This window comes from Acanthochromis polyacanthus, chromosome 6 (genome assembly GCF_021347895.1).
Source record: "Acanthochromis polyacanthus isolate Apoly-LR-REF ecotype Palm Island chromosome 6, KAUST_Apoly_ChrSc, whole genome shotgun sequence".
NCBI lineage: Eukaryota > Metazoa > Chordata > Actinopteri > Pomacentridae > Acanthochromis > Acanthochromis polyacanthus.
Genome location: NC_067118.1, coordinates 23,512,077 through 23,533,565, shown reverse-complemented (window position 1 = coordinate 23,533,565; position 21,489 = coordinate 23,512,077). Strand labels below are relative to the sequence as shown.

Genomic DNA, 21,489 nt, shown 5'->3' with positions numbered 1-21,489 from the left:
TAAATTCATCTGTTGGTCAGTGAGTAATACCCACTTAATAACCCAATAATTTCTTCAGTGGTTCTCTATAAAACCTAGATAAAAACTGCATTAAGAAGCAGTGACATATTATGATATTAAATATGCACCCTTTTTTGACAGTTTCTGCTGTGTTACTGGTTCCACAGAGTTTTATTTTTTCGTCTTAGCTTCATGACATAAACAGACAGACAAACCTACCAACAGCTGAATTTCAGCTGTCGCGCATGCGCTTTACAGTCACCACAGTATGAGGAGTGCAGCGCAGACTTCTTGCCAGAGGTAAACAAGCTTTTATGTCGCTCATTTGACATTCAACGCTCTGAATTACATTTTAACAACGGCGTCAGGTGTATTGAGGCCTCCTTTTCCACGACAGCTCACCGGCCGACATGAAACTTGCAACCGCTTGCAGCGGTTACTGTGACTTTTCAGCCTGAGCTAGTTCACCTCAGCAGGCTAACAGTTAGCTGCGTTAGCTTATGTGTTCACAGTCAATGGAAAGCAGATACAACTCTGTTCAACTGCACGGCCTCAGTGAAACATTTGGTTCTTTTCCAACAGAGCTGCACTTCACCCGCGTGTGACTTTAAAGCGTCCTGCGCATTTTGCTAGTTGAAGCTAACACTTAACAGATAGCATTAGCATTTTAGCCGCTGTCAAATAGCTGCCCCGTCTCCCTAGAGGCGGGACACTGTTGTAACTGACAGCGAAAATGCCTAATGAGAGTTCGGAGGGCCAATCTGGAGCGCCAATCAGCTTCTTTCACCAAGAACACTGACAAAACAAAACAGACAGAAATGTCAAAAATTCCTCAGCAGAGTTTCTTTCATTCATCACACGCTGCTTCAGTTATTCTTCTCTATTCTTATAGTTCAGACTGCATACGTGAAAGCATTTAAACTAAACTACAAAGTCTGGCTGCGACCGTTATTGGAGACATTAGCGACGTCACTGAATGTCTGCTGTCATCAGTGTAACGTACTGAACATACACACGTCACCGTTAACCACGAAACAACTGTGTGCTGTGTTTATGTTGTTCTATTAGTAAAATGTCTTTGTTCCTACCTATTTAAGCTCTATTACAGCTTTGTCTGCTGTCATGTGTGAAATAAAACTATGAGATGATGCTTTCTTACTGGCTTTGGTCACTGATGAACAGGAATGATTGGGGTAAATAACACAGTCATAGGCCAAATTATTAGCACATTGCTTGAAAGCTGTCAGCGTGTTCTTTATTTAGCATGTTTGCCTGACTTACACTAACCAAAAAATGATTATAAAGCTTATTATATTAAAAATAAATGCAAAGCTTTACATTACAGGCAAAACAGTAGTTTATGTCATGGAGAAGAAAAATATGGCTGTAGTACTGGTAATAAACAAGTAATTGGCTCATCATTTACTTTACTAATACCATAATTGCAACTGAGAATCTAATAAGGGAAGTAGGGGTGTCAAATCATAAGCCACTGCTTTCTAAATTGTCATACTGCATATCAAAATAACTACAGTAAATTCACTTGTGGATACAACTAACACAAACAAGCAGCACAATTAACAATAATAAAAGGAGTTACTCTGCCCCAGCAAGACATACTACATGTTGTATTCATTTGCAATCCATGCAGATTTATGCACATAAACTAGTAAAGCAAGCAAATCTGTGAATCAAACAGCAGGAAACAGAGTTAGTATGCTATGCAATCACTTTTAAAAGCACAGACAATAGACAAAATCAACAAATAGACTAATGATTAAACATTTCCAACCTGAAGTTTTTGGGAAGCATCCCTTAAAATCACAATGAACCTGTACTGCATTATTCTTACATGCCTTGGGGCGGCATGACTCAGTGGGTAGAGTGGCCGTCTTGCAACTGGAGGGTTGCCGGTTCGATCCCGTCACGCTCATGTCGAGGTGTCCCTGAGCAAGACACCTAACCCCTAATTGCTCCTGATGGGTCGTGGTTAGCGCCTTGCATGGCAGCTTCCGCCATCAGTGTGTGAATGTGTGTGTGAATGGGTGTATCATGTAAAGCGCTTTGGGTACCTTGCAGGTATAGTAAAGCACTATATAAATACAGACCATTTACCATTTACCATGCCTGCTACATCAACATCACTCATTCAAAACAAAAAAGTTAATTCTTCATTCGAAGTTGTGTGATGGCACAGAAATCCCTGAGGAAGGTGTGAGGCTTAGCATCTTCTCTAGACTCCCACAGAAAAGAACAGGCAGTCTCCACAGTCACTTAACTTTCTTTATTCACTTAACCTTTCTTCACTTAACCTCCTCTCCCAATCAAAAGCAGACAGTGGAGAAATACCTGGTGGCACTGGTTACACAAAGAATGCAGAGTTAACATTGTTCTGTACTTAGCTGAAAAAAAGCAATGCAACAGGCAGTATATTGTTGATGGCATCTTAGTTATGGTCAAACAAACAGGCAAAGTGAATATTTACTGTTTTTTTTCAACCATTTCTGCCAGATGAAGACTCCTCCTGACAGATCGGGAATCACTTTTGAAGTTGGAGCTCAGCTAGAAGCCCGAGACCGTCAGAAAACCTGGTCTGGACGCAAACACACAGAGACACACACACACAGAGACACACACACACACACACACACGGCAAAATAACAAAACCATCTTGGTTCATATTGCAGATCATATTTTTTACAGATAATTTAATGGAAACTTTGCTTTAGAGAAAAATCAGTAAATGGTCGATCAGATAGATAACAAGCCACACTCAGGCACTTTGTTTTACAGTGGAAATCGTTTTGTCAGTGGAGTGAGGGAAGTTTTGTAGCATGAAGTAAGTTTTATTTACAGCAGCTCAAAGTCATCTTTTAAGTTTTTCCTGAAAACCTGAAATACAGTGAGCAGCTCCCTATTAACTGTGACAACTTTCCTTTTATAGTTGGCGTCACATTTTCCAGTACTTTCTTGGAAATGGCCTTCAATTCACAGTCAAACACCAGCTAATTTTTAATGAGGAAACTGAAAATATTATTGGAAATTATTTTAAAAATGCTAGATATAACTTAAAAAATATTTAGGTAGTCCAACACATTCATGTCCATGGTGATTATGCAGTTGAATAAAGATATTTCTGTCTAAATTTGTTTGAAGCTTCAAAGAGGTTCATGTTTAGAATTTGAGAATTTAAATCTTTTCCTTCATGCCAGGTACACAGCCACGATCGAGAAAATCGACTACGACAAAGAGCAAGTCCTGATCCACTACAAACAGTGGAGCCGGCGCCATGATGAATGGTTTCAGTGGAACTCGCCGTACCTTCGGCCGCTTGAGCGAGTCAGTCTGAGGAGGCAGGGCCTGAACCCGCCACGATCTCAACCGGTACATTAACTATAACCTCAGATTTATGCATTAATGTCAACGTCATGACAGGGACACTGTTGATACTTGTCATTACACTGGAAAAATGTTTTAATGTCAGTTAATATATTTTTTTGAAACATAAAAACACTAAGAACTACAGTCAAGGTGATGACATCAAATTAGGAGTCACATGGTCATAGTCAAAGTTTAATTGAAAACTACCAGTTGCTTTGTTATTTTTGTTAAGTTAATGCAGTGGCTACATTATTTACTTGATGCTAACATTATCTTGTTCAAGCTAATTATTGCCTCTTTAGGATAATAATAGATTCCTTCGGCTAATGTAGCAGGAAACATCTTGTTTAGGCTACTAAAGCAGCTACATGGTTTTGCTTAGACTAACAATTTCTTGTTTAGGCTAAAGTAGTGAATCATTGTGTCTCTTAGGTTAACGTGATAGCGTTTACGCTAAAATAATGAATAACATCATCTTCATTAGACTGTTGTTACTTTGAAAATAGCATTTCTTGCAGCAAATGACATTATCTTGTTTAGGCTAACATAATAACAATCATGTTTAGGTTAGCTGAGTGACATCTTTAGGTTACTGTATTTCTCTTCAAGCATTTGTTCATTCAATCATAACATTCTTGGGGATAATGTAAAAAGAATGTCCATTGTGTTGTGTCAGTGTTGTTTACTTTGATTACTTCATTTTCCTTTGTTTCTTTGTCTCAGATGTTTGTTTCAGGTTCAAAGGTTCTGGCCTGTTGGACAGACTGTCGTTTCTATCCGGCCAAAATCCTCAGAGTCAACAAGGACGGTGAGGCTAAACTGTGACCTTTTACCGTTGATGTTATCTCACTGCACATTAGCGCTACAGGTTTGTCAGACGCTGATAAAGACCTGCAGTTGATACAAGTTTTTTTTTTTTTGCATATTTGCTTGTAAAATAAATTAATATTATGATTTAACCTGTAGACAGAACACCTCGGTTTCTTCCATAGTTGTCTGAACCCTCAGCAGTCTCTGGGCATTTTTTGTTCCTGTCTCATTTTTATTCACATTGGGTTCATTTTCCACTGTAATATAAAGTTCTGTACTTCTCTAGTCAGGAGTAGAGAGTAATTAAATTAATTTAATAAATTAATTTATGCAGTGTAACACATTTATAATGCAAAAAAAATCCTTAAAATAAACTAAGGAAAGTTAATTTAAAAAAAAATCAAGGTCTGCAGGTTTTCCCGTTATTGGAAAAAATAATGACTGTATACTTAAGATAATTTGCTATTTACATTTTTAATTACTTTTCATTCTTTTCTCCACTTTGTTCTGTGTGAGACACACAGCCTGCACATCAGCCCAGTTTAGCTGAAAGTCAACAAATATTTATTGTGTGTGAGTGTTGGTAGAGGCTGACTCAATAATGACTTCCTAGTTGCAATGAGCACCAGAGAATTTCTAATTTTTTATGTAATCAGGAGCAAACAGTGTATTTGGTGAAATTTTAAATAAAACAGGAAATATCACAATTTAAGTTTGCATTTCATCTGGTTTCTGCTAAAATAGAATAGAATAGAATCACTTTATTCTTCCCTGAAGGGAAATTCAGTTGTCAGGGTTCTTATCTGTTTAATTTTGAATTGAATAGCCTGACTGCTGAAATAGTGCACCACAGATAAGTAGTTTAGGAATGTGGTGGTTCAGAGGGTTAAGTAAGTTAAACTTAGTGTGTGTCTTTGTAATTGTGTGTCAGAGTCCTACACAGTGCGTTTCTACGATGGTGTGGTTCGAACTGTGAAGCCGACCAAGGTCAAACCCTTCCAGGAAGTAAGAAATGCTTCACTCTGATTAGTCGTTATCTGATTGTTTTACCCTATCACAGTTCCCTCGATTCTAAATGTGTGTTGTTTTGTGTCAGAAGTCCAGATCAGAGAAGAGTGCTGTGGGAAGCGAGGGATGGGAGGAAGGGGAGAGCGAGGAGGAGGACGAGGAAGGTGTGGTTAGAGAGGAGGAGGAGGAAAAGGAGAAAAAGGGGGAAGAGGCAGAGGAGAAGGTGGAGGACAGTGAAGGAGTGGAAGAGGAAAGGGAGGAGAGGAAGAGGAAGGCTGAATGTTCATCCCATCCACCAACGAAGAAGAAAACAGATGACAGTAAGTCATGTCACCGCCGTCCCAAAGCATCCATTGTTTGTTAGCATACAGCAGGTCTGTTCAGATACGTGTCACTGATACTAATGGAGTGTTGAAGTGCATTGTAGCTTTCATATTGCAAAAGCTAAATGATGTCTTCTCTGTCAGGCAGAGGCAGTGGACCTCAGAGTCAGCCAATCATGGCTGACTCCACCATGCCACTTCCTCCAAACTCTGCCCACATCGACAGAGGTAAACTCAATTTAGTTTCATTGATGTAGTACCAAAATACAGCAGTGTTACAGAGAGAAAACCAATGATTTCCCATTGAACAAACAGCTTGGAGAAAAACTTTCAGCAGAAGCAGACTCAGGGAGGAGGCACATCTGCCTCCTGTGTCGGATGTCCACAAACACAACAATTTACTGATGTTCCCTAAATGCCTCACATGCAAGCAACAGTAGATGCAAGCTAGTGAACTGTACACTAAGAACCCTGTTGTCTCCACTCACTTACTGCAGCACAAGTGTTCAGACAGGCGTGTGACCAAAAATTTCTTTGAAAATGATGACATGAGATGCTGCGGATTTACCCAAGATTAAATCAAATGATTTTATCTACATCGACTGTTTCTACAAGCAGAATTTTATTACGAGTGGACATGTTAAACATCAGTCTTGTTCATTTGAATATGGGAAGACAAAATTGTGCTTGTAATTAATATTCAGTTAACTGCTGTGGCCATAAGGTTTAAACACTGTGGCAGCACAATACATAGAGAATTTAAAGAGCCTCTAGCCATGGTTGTGCTCTTGCTATAAAGACAGAGTAAAAATATGACCAGCGTGAATAAAAATGAGAAAATGCTTGGAGTTTACAAGGTTTATCAGTAAAATTACTGATTTATTATATATTGTTGTTATTGTGTGTGTGTGTGTGTGTGTGTGTGTGTGTGTGTGTATATATATATATATAACAGGGCACTACAGTAACATTTCTAACTGTTAACCTGCACAGCCCCAGACTTCTACAATGTTTGTTTTGTAAATGCCTACATTTAGGCCAGTAGAGAAGTAACATTGCTCTTGCTGATCTTAATTTTTAGCAGCTCTAATACTGCTTCTCTCTGTTTCTCAGATGTCCTGTTGGAACGTCAGGCTCACCTGCCCACCACACATAAGTTCAGCAGAGAACCATGTAAGTGCCTTAATATACCCATGCATACCGGAGTGATCGTTTTAATAGAAGGCTTAAGTAGCTAATAAATAAAAGCTGCACTAGAAATCAGTTTAGCATCGCCATTGCGATATGTGCAACAGTCACATTGCAGGAAGTGTGATGTGAAACGAAATAGATAGAGTCAGACACGTTGTGTTACAACTTTTTGCTGCTTGATAGAAAGCAAAAACTTGCACAGTTTTCATTTTTCATGACTACAAGTCAACAAAGGAAGTCTGTGTGATAGAACGTCTTTTAATCTGATTAAAGACCTCTTGCACACACTGGGTTTTGTAAAAAAAAATCACAAGAATTTATTTACATGCAAACTCCATATGTAGTCAGCAAAATGAGTGAGGACCAGGAGAGAAACACTTTACAGGAACATTTCGTTGCAAAAACAAACACAACTTCAGTTGTATGGAAAGGCTACAGAAAGGATAATTTTAACTAGAAACATGGTCTCTATGATGAGTGCAAAGCCGGATCTGAATGCCATCCAAAGCAACAAACTATTTTGAGTACCTTTGCCTGTGCTGCACCAAATGAAAAAGCCTCTAGAAAGCCTTTTTCAGCTTTCTAAAAATTTAAAATAATGTATTTTTGATGCAGATGTACACTGTACACATAGGATTATTTGAGTTACCCAGTTAAAATAACTTTTATTTTTTCACACCACATGATATAGTAAAGAGAAAATAAAAATCACAACGTCAGCTTTTATGCATGTTGTGTTGCCCCTGCCTTATGTACTGTAAAGCCCTTATCAGATTGCAGTTACTGTTCTGGAGAAGGTGGGGTAGTTTAATTTATCGCCTCCTTTGGTCAATAACTTTAATCCAGCTTGAAGTGGGAGTGAGTATTTTTCTTCTCGTCCTCAGTAGTAGTTACAGTTGAAAATCCTGCTTCTCAGTTTACTTGCTACTTCTGTAGACATTAATAAGCACAAGGCACGGTTTTAATTCTCACTTTTCAAACATACTATCCAGACCTCATGTCACTTCTGTTCTTTCTCAGTGTACCGGGTCATAAAGAACCAGCCTCCTCCTATTCTCTCCATTGAGTTGGACCACAATCCCTTCAAATGCCCGTCTCCCGGCTGCACCAAGTCCTTCAGGAAGGCCAGTCTGCTGCACTACCACATCAAGTACTACCACACAGACCAGCAGCTGGATGAGCAGCGAGGCAGCGATCAGGAGGCAGTGAGGTCAGTTCAAATCCCTCAACATGACCTGTACAGAGTCAGCAGGAATTTTAGACTCTGACCGAGCTTGTTGTTTTGGTTGTTGTAGAAGGAAGCGGTCTTCTTCTGAGGGAGGCGACTTCATTTCAGACAGGAAGAGTGAGAACCTGAACAGCAGCTGTCACCGTGATGACAGAGAGCCCAGCATTGCGGGAACGGGTAGGCAGGCTCAGTTTAAAATTATCTGTAAAATATAACAGCCAGAAGCATCATCAACTTCATATCTGTTGGCAGAAGTGAAGAAGGAAGGAGGGAAGGAGAAGTCAGGAGGACAGGATCGAAAGGAGAGAAAGAACTTCCTGAGAGTGAAACTAAAGAAGAAGAAAAAGAAGAAGAAGAAGAAGAGAACTCAGCCAGGTAGGAGTCATTGTCAGTAAGAACTGACCTGATACTTTAGGATTCATCTTTACTGTAATGAATTTAGGGAGTTTTTTGTGTTTAATTATCAAACTACACACAGTTTGTGTTTTTGTCACACTCCTTCCATCCTCCTTAATGGCTCTCAGTTTGAAATCGTCCTCTGTAGCTGATAAATCTGTGAATCTATTAATTGCGGTGCGACTTCTTATTGTGTTGTTTCTTTATTTTCTCAGGACTCGGCAGCAGCGATGATGAGAACTCAGACAGGCCTCCCATCACTCTGAAGCTGACAGCTGGACATCCCAGCACACAAAGTGGGAACTCACTCTGTCTCTCTCTCACACACACACACACACACACACACACACACACACACACACACACACACACACACACACACATATACGCACACTAATTAAAAATAAAATGACATGATATGAAAATGCATCACGTTGTGTTTTTCCTCCCTCCCTCCCTTCAGTTGAAGATGGCAGCGATTGGTCTACGCTAACAGCAGAGAGTGGAGAAGACACGCCCTCTTGGCCTGTCGCTATGGAGACGGAGGAGTGCGAGGTGGTGAGGTGTGTGTGTGAAGTGGACGAGGAGAACGACTTCATGATACAGGTAACACACACACACACACACACACACACACACACACACACACACACACACACACACACACACTCCCCCTGGAACAGAAACTCCAAACTTTCGGTTCACTCAATCGTTGTACAGTTCTGAAGTTGACATTGTGATGGGAGTTTTAACCTTTAGAAACTGACAGACGCATTTTACATCCAAATTTACATTCCACCTCCATGGTTGAATTGCTCCCAAGGTATTTCCTGCAGCGAGGTTTAAAGCATACCAAATGAAACTTCATAATTTGACCTTTCCAATAATGCCAGTTGCGACACAAGAGAAATTATTTAGAATTTACAACCTAGATACAGCTCTTCTTCCCTATATACCTCTGGTTTGAATTACTCTCGAGCTCAACGTTGCATACATATGTTAATATTTGTACAATGATATGTAAATGTATCACTAAAAAAGAGCTTAATTGGATCTCTGTAATCATGCTCTTTACATATTTGTACATACTTAGGTGTTAAAGACAAATCAAACTTCTGCAATACAACATTATTACAAATCCAGCGCACAGATGATTTTCAAGTTTTGCTGGCTAACATTAACCTGGTTTGGCACTTCTGTAAATAGACTGCTGTATATGAGCAGGCCACTGACTAAAATAATGAATTATTTCTGTTAGGCACTAGGCACATATTTTTATATACAGTATCTCACCACCATAATATAGATTTTGCCAGACTGTCTTGTCTACACAATTATGACATACTGTATTTCTGTACTGCCACCATTTTATGGTATAAAAATGTAACAATTTCATAATAAGTATTATTATGCTGAATGATCTGGATTGCCCCGACTATTCTGGAAAAAGCTGCAGCATGTATGACTGGTGCTCAAAGATTGTTACCTTACTCGCTTTCACTACCTTCACTAAAAATGAAGGTAGTGAAATTACCCTGAGAGCTGCCTCACGGCTCATAGTTTTGTTCTGTTTTTCATTTGATTATGGTCAGTGACACACTTTGGAATGGTTTTATTAAAAAAAGTGAAATTTACTGGGTTTCTTTTGTTTTCTCCACTGCAATGACAATGTACTAATGGATATGAACTTTATAGTTAATTTTATTAATTTCATTCATCAATCTTGAAGAAATTCTCTTTGCATTTGTAGCAACTATTAGCTATATTCAACCACGACAGAGCTGTACTGGATGGTGCATTGTAGAATCATAACCCTGTACCTCCATCCTGATCCTAACAACTTATATCGTCCATAGGGAGGGTGTAAAACGTCACGAGGAGTGCCCACGCTTTCCTCATCACATGTACATACTGTATGCCAGTGTACAGTATACACAACCCATTTTAATTTTCATTTGCACAACCATAATGATATTTTTTAGAACTGTAGCTTTATTAAAGGAAGGAGAAGATTTTCACCAATCTGTCAGAAAACACTTCAGACATGCTCATATGCACATCCGATGACTAATTTGATTTGTGATATTTGTTTTAATCCCGCCCATCTGTCTCTATGTGTCCCTCTGTAGTGCGAGTCATGTCTGTGCTGGCAGCATGGTACCTGTATGGGTTTATATGAAGACAACGTCCCCCACAACTACATCTGCTACTACTGCAGACAAACCGCAAGTATGATTTACACTCTGTGTACCTGGCTTTGATTATTACATTTCATATAACTGCACTTAAGATGACAGAAATCACTGTATGTTAATCATAAGTAGGTTTAAACAATTAATCAGTATTTCTAAAAAGTGAGATATTTTCTATACAAGTTTAAAACCTGAGCCTTTAATTCCTCTGGTGTCAAAACCAGTGACTCAAACTAAAGTAATCTTTTGAGTAAACATCTTAAATTAAGCAACTTTTGTACAGAAAACCCGCCCAGCTTTGATGAATTAAGATTTTTTTGTTAGTTGTAGAATGCTAGCAGCTACATCATTTTCTTACAGTGTGTGCACATGTCCCTTCATCCTCTTTGTAACTCTCAGGTTGGAGACGAGCTCAGCGTGTCCTGTCAGAACCTGATGTCCTGATATCTGGTCACATGTTCGGCCTGTCATGTGTAAAGGAGAACTATTCCGAGATCAACGCCTCCAAGATTTCACACACCGGCCGTCTGCTGGCGCACACGCACAACCTCAATCAGGTCCTCAATGGGCTGCAGCTCAAAATCAGCCTGCTACAGTGAGTGAAGTTACATCAGCGACTTGGTTTGTCTGTTTTAGTCCGCAGAGCTCAGGGTGCCTGTCTGTCTGTCTGTCTGTACAGCTCCCAATCCCACCCCGACCTGCACCTGTGGAAGTTACCATGGAGACAGGAAGAGGGGACAAGGCTGATGTCAAGCCCAAAAGGAGAGCCAACCATCTCTTACGTCAGCAGCGAGCACTGCTATCAGAAGCCCGGAGCATCATGGGAAAAAGCTGAGGACAAGGAAAGTCTAGCGGTTGCAGTAAAGCAGGAACACGACACGGAAGAGAAGGTAGAAACTTGACAGTTATACAGATTTTTAACTGTTAAAAGTTGTTGGATTTAAATGACTGCACCACTCTCAGTGTCAAGACACATACATTGAGTTATACTCCATGCCATTTACACACGTGGACAAAATTGTTGGTACCCCTCAGTTAATGAAGGAAAAACCCACAATTCTCACTGAAATCACTTGAAACTCACAAAAGTAACAATAAATAAAAATTTATTGAAAATTAAATAATCAAAATCAGCCATCACTTTTGAATTGTTGATTAAGATAATTATTTAAAAAAACAAACTAATGAAATAGGGCTGGACAAAAATGATGGTACCCATAACTTAATATTTTGTTGCACAACCTTTTGAGGCAATCACTGCAATTAAACGATTTCTGTATTTGTCAGTGAGCGTTCTGCAGCTGTCAACAGGTATTTTGGCCCACTCCTCATGAGCAAACAGCTCCAGTTGTCTCAGGTTTGATGGGTGTCTTCTCCAAATGGCATGTTTCAGCTCCTTCCACATATGTTCAATGGGATTCAGATCTGGGCTCATAGAAGGCCACTTTAGAATAGTCCAACGCTTTTCTCTCAGCCATTCTTGGGTGTTTTTGGCTGTGTGTTTTGGATCGTTGTCCTGTTGGAAGACCCATGACCTGCGACTGAGACCAAGCTTTCTGACACTAGGCAGCACATTTCTCTCCAGAATGCCTTGATAGTCTTCAGATTTCATCGTACCTTGCACACTTTCAAGACACCCTGTGCCAGATGCAGCAAAGCAGCCCCAAAACATTACTGAGCCTCCTCCATGTTTCACCGTAGGGACAGTGTTCTTTTCTTCGTATGCTTGGTTTTTGAGTCTATGACCATAGAGTTGATGTGCCTTACCAAAAAGCTCCAGTTTGGTCTCATCTGTCCAAAGGACATTCTCCCAGAAGCTTTGTGGCTTGTCAACATGCATTTTTGCAAATTCCAGTCTGGCTTTTTTATGAGTTTTTTTCAGCAGTGGTGTCCTCCTTGGTCGTCTCCCATGAAGTCCACTTTGGCTCAAACAACGACGAATGGTGCGATCTGACACTGATGTATCTTGGCCTTGGAGTTCACCTTTAATTTCTTTGGAGGTTGCTCTGGGCTCTTTGGATACAATTCCAACGATCCGTCTCTTCAATTTGTCATCAATTTTCCTCTTGCGGCCACATCCAGGGAGGTTGGCTACTGTCCCGTGGGTCTTGAACTTCTGAATAATATGAGCCACTGTTGTCACAGGAACTTCAAGCTGTTTAGAGATGGTCTTATAGCCTTTACCTTTAAGATGTTTGTCTATAATTTTTTTTCGGATGTCCTGGTACAATTCTCTCCTTCGCTTTCTGTTGTCCATGTTCAGTGTGGTACACATCTTTTCACCAAACAGCAGGGTGACTACTTGTCTCCCTTTAAATAGGCAGACTGACTGATTATGAGTTTGGAAACACCTGTCATGTCAATTAAATGACACACCTGAGTTAATCATGTCACTCTGGTCAAATAGTTTTCAATCTTTTATAGAGGTACCATCATTTTTGTCCAGGCCTGTTTCATTAGTTTGTTTTTTAAAATAATTATGTTAATCAACAATTCAAAAGTAATGGCTGTTTTTGATTATTTAATTTTCAATAAATTTTTATTTATTGTTACTTTTGTGAGTTTCAAGTGATTTCAGTGAGAATTGTGGGTTTTTCCTTCTTTAACTGAGGGGTACCAACAATTTTGTCCACGTGTGTATAAGGGCTGCACTCAAGCAAAGTAAATCTTGGTGGACTGAAATAGTATTTTTTTAGTTTAATTTTTACTTTACAACCAATCAGGCGAAAATAATCTGTGTTTTATCTATAGATTAAATAAATGTGGCATAGTGCAATAAGTGTACTCCACCTGCTAGCGCTATTAACCAAAGGGAATTCTATATCGACATATAACCCGTATATTTACAGAATATTAAATATATTAAACCTGGTTCATTTTTAACTGAAATGATAACAGCAGATGTGGAGCACACATGTGGTGTGCAGCTACACGTATTCATATGACGATATGAATTTTAAAAAGAACAATATCAACTGATGATTCCAGCACAAGAACTTTTGAGGAATGTAACACAGACGAGTTAGCCTGCTTTTTATAGATGATCTGTGATGTTGGCTGTAGAGCTGTAATGTAGTAACTAAAGTGCGCAAAGTTAACACACTCAAAGTTTTGTCCGTCAGTTCGAACAAAATGCGGACACACAGATGGGTTTGTTGACGTGATTTCATTTAGTTTTGAGAGGAATCCAAAGAAATGTTTTGTTAATGTTACATTTGACACAGTATGTGTCCTGAGCCGTGTTTGTGGACGCGAGGGGTTCTGCAGCTTCCCAGCATTGGACACTGAAAGGGTATACAGCAGAGCAGATGGACAAGTGCTCTGCTGCAAGCATGAGACCCATACAGGCTTCACTCTTCCACAGTAAACACTGATTGTATGAGTGCTACACCAATGACCTGTGTGCTCCCAGATTTCAAACTGGATGGCTGCATGACTGTTAAAATAGTGCATTTCTCTTTGTGAAAGTAACAGATAACATTGGATTGTTGAACCAATGAAAATTTGGTCAGCTGAGAATGTACTAACCAACCAGTTAACTAGTCGACCCTCATGCCACAGATCTAGAATAAGCCTAGATTTTTTTGTTGTGATTTTCAGGTTGGTAATATAAGCACCAGTAAGAAGTTGTCAGGTTTTATGGGTTTAATTGTAAAAACTATAACAGCCATCTATTTTTTGGATGTCTTCAGTATAGTTTTAAAGGAAGAGAATTCCATTCAGGCTGCAGCTAAAATAGAATTGGGTATCGCCTCCATAAAAACAATTTTGTGTGCTCTTAAAAGTCCTTGAGGTAGCACATCTATTAAAAGCAAAAGTGACCTGAGGAGTGAACCCTGAATGACCCCTGGTCCTCCAGCCACCAAAAATATCAATATTTATTAAATATTAATATTATATATTAAATATTAATCCTTGTTTGAGCTGCAAATCACAAATAATTAAATATTTTAATTATTTAAATAAAAATATAATTTATTTCCTGTTTCCAGTGTCTCAGATATAAAGATTTGATGCTTTTGATGTCACATGTGACAATAAACTAAACTGGGCATCTGCATTAGTAATAAGAAGTACACATTATGCATGTTGAAGGAGGGATAGAAAACAAAGACCGTTAGTAGCAGCTGCAGCTTGTACTCGCAGCGCTAAGCTCCTGCTGTTGCTATGAGACCACTGACAGCCAGTTTCAGGCTCATTCTGGTGAATGTGGAACTATTTTTACCTGCTGCTGCTCTGCAAGTGTGAGGGCTTAGAAGAAGGCACCGAAAGACAATGTTTTAAGATCTAACAACAAAACTAGTCTTCTCTCAGAAATAGCACTACCAGATCTTAAAGGCTGCTCTTTTCTTGATAGATTTATCACTTGATCTGTTTGTGGCAAGTAAAGACAAAAACGACAAAAATGCTGAACATTTAAACCATTAAAACAAGTTACCAAAATTACATAAAATTAACAAAAACAACAAAGTCTGTCAAAACATCAGTTTGAAAAAGTCTCATAAGTAAGTGTAGCTTTGTGCGACTAAAGCATTTGCAGTAACGAGAAAGGCAGAATTTGTCCAGTGTGTCTTTTTTTACGAGAAATACAAGAGTGACACATTATTTATAGTATGACAGCACTATACTGTACTGACACCGGTGAGGTGCTGGTAGTTATTTGGCGAGTGTGTCCTACATAGATGTAACAACTTCTCAGTGCAATTTGATGAGCTACCTGAATATTATTTTGAATTCTAATGGCAAAATTTCTGCATGATCGATGCAGACCTGCTTGTGGTTTTGTTCAAACTGTGACAGATATACATATTGGAATGGAAAAAGTGGAGGTTTTCATACTTTTACCATTAAGATTGTCTTTAGTAGGAACATGTTTATTTAGGAACATCATTTTATGGAACTTTCACCACCGATCAACCTATACATACAGGCAGGTGACAAATTAATGGAAAAATCAACTGATCCCTCATATCAAAAACAGGAAAGCGCAATGCTCACGTTGATGCTTTTGAAGTGCTGTCATTTTGTACTCTATACAGTACACAGCAGCTGCTCACAGACTGGGGCCGTGGCACTGTGCCAATGATTTTTTTTGAGAGATTTGTGGAGCACAGTGGACTGACATAGCATTTCTCCAGAATTTAAAACTTCCTACTGTGTTTGGGCACTGTTGATGTAAAAGTCAAAACCTCTCCAGCAGTGACTGTCTTAATTGCAACTCTTTTATTTATGAATTATACAGGTGTGGATGATGGACAATCTCCTTGTACTGTCTCTTGTCAACACAAGCGTTTGTTTTAAGCTCCCTCTGTTTCCTGGCAGTCGCTGTGTTTGCATTGTCGACAAACACAAATTGATCACAAATTTTAAGCCATATGCGGATGTCTGCAGAGGACCTAGGTGATTGAAGTCATTCCCATCATGCATAACCTTGCAGAAGTACGGACGTAGTAAGCATGAATTTTAGCCAAAAGTAAAACTCTCATGATGGCAGCCATCTTTGCTTCTGTTTCTGTAGGAAACAAAACCTGAAGACATCAACAAAACACCAGTCGACTTCTCTGCAAACTCAAGTATTGTGACACACACAGATGCACACAACGATGGAAGCATAGAAAGAGAGAACGCTGCACACCCAGAAGGTGTTGAACACGCACACACTCAGATGTACACACCGGAACCTCGTTCAGCATCTGTAGCTGAGTGTCAACTCAACCTGCTGGACCACGTCGAGTCTCTTCACCACCAGATCAGTGCCAGGATGGACCTGATAGAGCGAGAGCTGGATGGTAACAGAGCCAGTTTATATACACGAGAAAGAAATACAAACTGCACAGACTTTTTGCCCTTGTGGGGCAGTGAAACTACAGCACTGAAATATTGTTTTCTGTTAAGTTTAGGAAACCTGGTGCACATTAACTGTCTGAATTTCCAGCAGTTTCTGGTTGTTTTATTGCTTCTGTTACAGCACAGCCATGACTAAAAGGACAGAGAGAATGGGGGGGAAATGGCTTCTGTGTAGTATGACACTGTTATAATGCAAGAAATCATAAAAATGAGTAATGACTTTACCCCAGAGCTTATTTAATAACAGGTTTTGGTATCCATACCTAAATATAACTCGTAAGAATTTATCACAAAACTTTAAAAAACAATTATACTTCCAATTTGTTTCTTTATTGTCTTTTTTAATGTTTTTCAAAAATCACAACATTGTCTCCCTTTCTCTTCCTTGCCCTCCATCTCTCCAGTATTAGAGTCCTGGTTGGACCACTCGGGCGAGCTTGAGCCTCCTGACCCTTTGTCCCGCCTCCCGCAGCTGAAACAGCGAATCAGGCGTCTGCTGTGCGACTTGTGCATCGTGAGACGGCTATCAGTCTGCCGCTGACTCTTTGCTCCTTAAACCCTTGACTTTTGACCCCGCTAGCCTGAAGGAGAAAAGTGACCAACTGACTGATGAGAAAGACTAGCTTAGGGTGAGCCGAAGTGCATGACGCTCCGTAGTTGGACGGAAAACTGTGGTTTGTTTCTGCTCCGTTGCGGGTCACCGCCCCCTCTGGTGGAGAAAAACTGCTCTACAGTATGAGGAGCATCATGACATTTTTCATAAAATGAGCAGGTGATTTTCTTCTGTCAAAATCCAAGAAGAGTGTTTTCCAAACAGCCTCTAGCAGGACTTCAGACTATGTCCAGCCACATGACAGGTGTGAATATTGATTTGGATTTTGATGAGCTGCTGTCAGGACAGAATAATTTCTACCGGTTTCGAGGCTTGTTAACATTAGAAACTGAACTGATGCAAAGCAAGTGTCATTACTGAATGTTGCCATTTATCATCTTATCGCAGCAGGCATCAAAATATGATTACTAACAATCACACGAGCAATGCTGTTATACATTGGATGGTTCTCAAGGCAGAGATGTTGTAATTGTACTAATGTTAGTACTAACAAATTTTTTTTCTATTTTTACAGAAAAAAATAGAAGCTTTCTGAGAGGTTTTGAGTTCTGCTCGTACCAGAACACAGTTTTATTTCACGAAATAGATGTTTCTAAAAGTTTGGTGACCGCTAACCACCAGCCGGACTAGCGCTAGTTAGACACAGTAGCTTGTTTTCAGGTTTATTTCATTAACTGAGAAGTTTGCAAAGCGGGGTGAAGCTGTCCAAGCTAACTAGCTAATTGCCAACAGTTAACTCAAGCTACAGCAATTACTCATTTTGTTGTCAACTATTACGATAATCACCAAATATTTTGATAATCGCTTAACAGATTTGTACGGAACCCCTCTGGTGACATGGTAAAAAAAATGAATAAATTATGGCCACGATATAGCCATAATGTGCGAACAAAATACTACTTCATTCCCACGAAATACTAATTCGTTCACACAAAATACTAGTTTGAGGCCACGAAATGGGTATAACGTGCACATGAAATACTAATACTATTAATATCATTTATGGACAGCTGGGTAAGCAAATCGAGCACACCTTCTCTGCAACCTGCAATAATCTGTGTACGGGACTATATGGACTAGCACAGCTAAGAAAAACTCATCCTAGGAACATCACGTAGGTACGGCCCGTACACAGATTACTGCAGGTTGTAGAGAAGGTGTGCTCGATTTGCTTACCCAGCTGTCCAGGAATGATATTAATATTATTAGTTAGTATTTCGTGTGCACGTTATACCTATTTCGTGGCCACAAATTAGTATTTCGTGGGAACGAAGTAGTATTTTGTGCGAACGAATTAGTCTTTTGTGTGAACAAAGTAGTATTTCGTGCGCACGTTATAGCTATATCGTGGCCACAATTTATTTATTTTTTTACCATGTCACCAGGGGGGGTCTGTAGTTTTGAGTAATTTTTTAAGGAAAAAAATTATATTCATTGATCTCTGATTCCAGTTACTTAAATGTGAAAAATTTACTGGTTTCTTTCCTCATTTATGACAGTAAGCTGTATATCTTTGTTTTGTGGACGAAACAGGTTTGAGGTAAAACACTAAAAGATATTTTTTACCATTTTCTTACATTTTATAGACCAAACAACTCATAGATTAATGAGGAAAATAATATAGAGATTAATCGACAATGAAAGTAATTCTAAGTTGCATCCCTACAGTTAGCGGCCTAGTTAGCTTGGCCCCTAATTTGACATGAAGTTTGTACAGTTTAGTCAGCCTTTGAAAGTCCAGTATGTAGGATTCATTGACAACTAGTGGTGAAAGTTCCAGATTGCAGCAAAATAAATACCTCTTTTGAAAGGCTCTGCATAGAGACAGTGTTAGTTTCTCCATTCTGGGCTGCTGTATGAGGTGTGGTTACAAGCATTCAGCAGCTTTTCCAATTAAAATCAAAGACTGTACCCGCTTTAAATTTGGCTTGCTTTTAGTTGAAGTGGTCTCCTTATGCAGCAATACACCGCTCCAAGCACTCCTGCATCAGTTGTGTCATTGTGTAAATGTATTAACCACTATCTTTGGTGTGTGCTGAATCTCCTCAACTGTGTGAGTAGGGCGGGTGGAGCCTGATGGGTGTGTTGCTCTGTTCTAGAAACTCCTGCATCATCACTGTGCTGTGACCAGGCATTTTGTTAAGTTTTGTTGCCACACAGTTATGGCTCGCATATGTTCCACATTTATGACTATGATGCACTTCAGCCATGTTGCAAAAGAAGACCTGTTCCCTCTGCAAATATAAAGGACTCATTCAAAGCTGTCAAAAACAACCATTAATAATTAGTATTGATTCTACACAAATGAAAACATAATTTCTCCGTACGTGAATCTGTCTGTCCATGCACAACATTATTCAAAAACAGACTAACGGATTTAGATTAAATTTTCAGGACCAAGTGATTAGATTTTGGCAGTGATGCGGTTTATAGTCTGAATCCACGGATTTGTCAAAGATTTCTGTATCATTGCAAGATAGCAGCACATCGTCACTGTAACTATGACAAGTGAACGCCAAGTCATGTGCCTGCTGACAATCACATGACTGCAGTCCTACCACAGATCCACCACTGTGGACTTACTTGGACTTATACGTCGAAAATGATACAAGAAACAATTGATGAAATTATGGGGGTGTTTCCTGAGTTCCATCGATTCCTGCCACCCGCTACATATTTAGGTCACACAGTTTGGTATCCATACACAATGTACACATGCAACACACACACCTGTGCTCAGTGCAAGGTCATTTTGTTTGTGGGTAGATCTGTATTGAAAGGCCACGTTCTATGTTGCTGTCATTTCTGGTCATCGGTAACTAATAAACAAGTGCTGCATTTCTGAGAATGCCATATGGGTGAATGAACAGCCTTGGTGGAGTACTGCGCTCTTGGAGTGCTTTTCTTGATATAAATGTATTTTATTTCTGCTAATTGATCCACCTAAATTACCAAACATGCAATGACAATTCTTTTGCTGTGATTTGATCCTATTTTATTCATTCTAAATCAGATTTTGCAAGCTATACACTGAAAGCACAAAATCTCACAGTCCAGTTTCAGTTACAAACTGTTTCAAGAACACAACAGCAACAGTAGTTCCCTATTTTACCACTGTCATCCACAGGGGCACATAAATATTGAATTGCTATGCGCTGTGTTCTGTTTCCATCTTAAGGGAATCCAATGAATGATATGCCTCCATGTTTTGTGGGGTTTTTTTTGCATTTTTTTAGTAATAAGATGGTGGCTCTGAAGGGTTTAAAAGTTGTGATTGTTCCATCATCGTTGGTTGCATCACCTACACTGTGACTTCAAGCTTCAACAAATGTCGACACAGCTACTCTCAAATATCAACACCGATATCGCAGCTTTATTAACAGCAATGTGATGTGAAAAGCTGGCCAGATTTAATGCCGATAATACGAGAAATCCGTGTGAATATATGAAAGGGTTTTGCAGCAAAGTTTTGAATGCTGGTTTAGTGCAAGTGACAAGACGGGGTGAGGGAGGAATGAAAATTTTGCACCTGAATTCTGAACCTTGTGTGTGATATTCCCCTTTGAACAGCAAGTGGTCATCCATATTAAGTCAAGAAAAAGGAAAGTTGCTGTGTTGAGTTTACAGCTTATTTCAAACAACACAGGCAGATACAAATGATTTATTAAGGACTCTATCGCTTCAGAGAAGCTTCAGGCTTTGTTGGAGCAGATTTCAGTGCAAGATTTTCTCCTCCTTCGTTTGATATTTGTCTATAAAGTTTTATCTTTTCTAGAGTTATATCAGTGGTTTTTTTCTACAAAACGTTTCTTTACAAAGAAAACTGTTGAGCCTCGTAAGCATGGATGTTCCTTTTGAACCTTCAAGAATAGAATAAAATAATCCACAGTGGGGGTTTTTTCACTAACAGCTGGTTTATAGAGTTCTGTTCCTTTGATCCAGACACTCCTGTACATAGTCACTTCTGTATATACAAAGAATTCATTACATATGGAGAGAACTGTTGTTTATTAGTATTGTTAGCATCACCTTTTGTGTCAGATGACAGTTTGCTAGTGTTCTAATAAACTTTTCTGTCATTTTAACATGTAAAGTTGTCTAACTGGATGTTTTATACAAATGTATTAGAAGCAAACTGTACGAAGCTGTAGATTTATTTTGAGAGTAACATTGGTTTGAATCTATAGTGAGGTGTTAGTGGAAAGAAAAGTTGAAATTTTCTTAAGCTGTAGCAGGAACAAGGCATAAATTTGACTTTGTTGAAATATTTGACTTTAGTGTAACCTTCAGTGGCATCAAGTTCACCAAACGTGATTTAATAGGGACACACCTCAGTTCTCTTCTTTCTTTTTTCCTCCATTTATAACACAGGAAATGTTTTCTGTGAAACAGCTCCAGCTTTGATTGAAATAGCTGAATTTGCGTCGATGTGGATGTGTCACACTCAAAATTTCAGAATTAGAGGTCATGAGTTCAGATCTCCCCTGCAGAACCGTTTTA

At 39.2% G+C, this 21,489-nt stretch overlaps 1 protein-coding gene across 2 annotated transcripts; it reads left to right on the top strand.

Annotated features, from left to right (window-relative positions):
* Nucleotides 1-195: 195 nt before the first annotated feature.
* On the top strand, nucleotides 196-21,074 carry LOC110952979 (PHD finger protein 20-like). Of its 2 annotated transcripts, none has more exons than XM_051949802.1 (18): nucleotides 196-300; nucleotides 2,512-2,591; nucleotides 3,213-3,384; nucleotides 4,105-4,189; nucleotides 5,123-5,196; nucleotides 5,291-5,519; nucleotides 5,667-5,750; nucleotides 6,636-6,695; nucleotides 7,734-7,923; nucleotides 8,009-8,118; nucleotides 8,194-8,316; nucleotides 8,553-8,633; nucleotides 8,801-8,943; nucleotides 10,467-10,566; nucleotides 10,929-11,124; nucleotides 11,209-11,419; nucleotides 16,048-16,318; nucleotides 16,781-21,074. In XM_051949802.1, the coding sequence occupies exons 2-18, from the start codon at nucleotides 2,512-2,514 to the stop codon at nucleotides 16,915-16,917; spliced, it is 2,346 nt and encodes a 781-aa protein (XP_051805762.1). In that variant the 5' UTR covers nucleotides 196-300; the 3' UTR covers nucleotides 16,918-21,074. The 2 variants fall into 2 exon arrangements, with proteins under 2 accessions (XP_051805762.1, XP_051805761.1); XM_051949801.1 differs by having other exon boundaries at nucleotides 5,288-5,519.
* Nucleotides 21,075-21,489: the final 415 nt, after the last annotated feature.

What these genes read in the sequence shown, in the direction of transcription:
- LOC110952979 (XM_051949801.1), top strand. Translation starts at nt 2,512, where the DNA reads ATGAAGACTCCTCCTGACAGATCGGGAATCACTTTTGAAGTTGGAGCT. An exon ending in CTCTGCCCACATCGACAGAG is followed by an intron (nt 5,751 to 6,635) that starts GTAAACTCAATT and finishes TCTGTTTCTCAG; the next exon opens with ATGTCCTGTTGGAACGTCAG. An exon ending in GAAGAAGAGAACTCAGCCAG is followed by an intron (nt 8,317 to 8,552) that starts GTAGGAGTCATT and finishes TTATTTTCTCAG; the next exon opens with GACTCGGCAGCAGCGATGAT.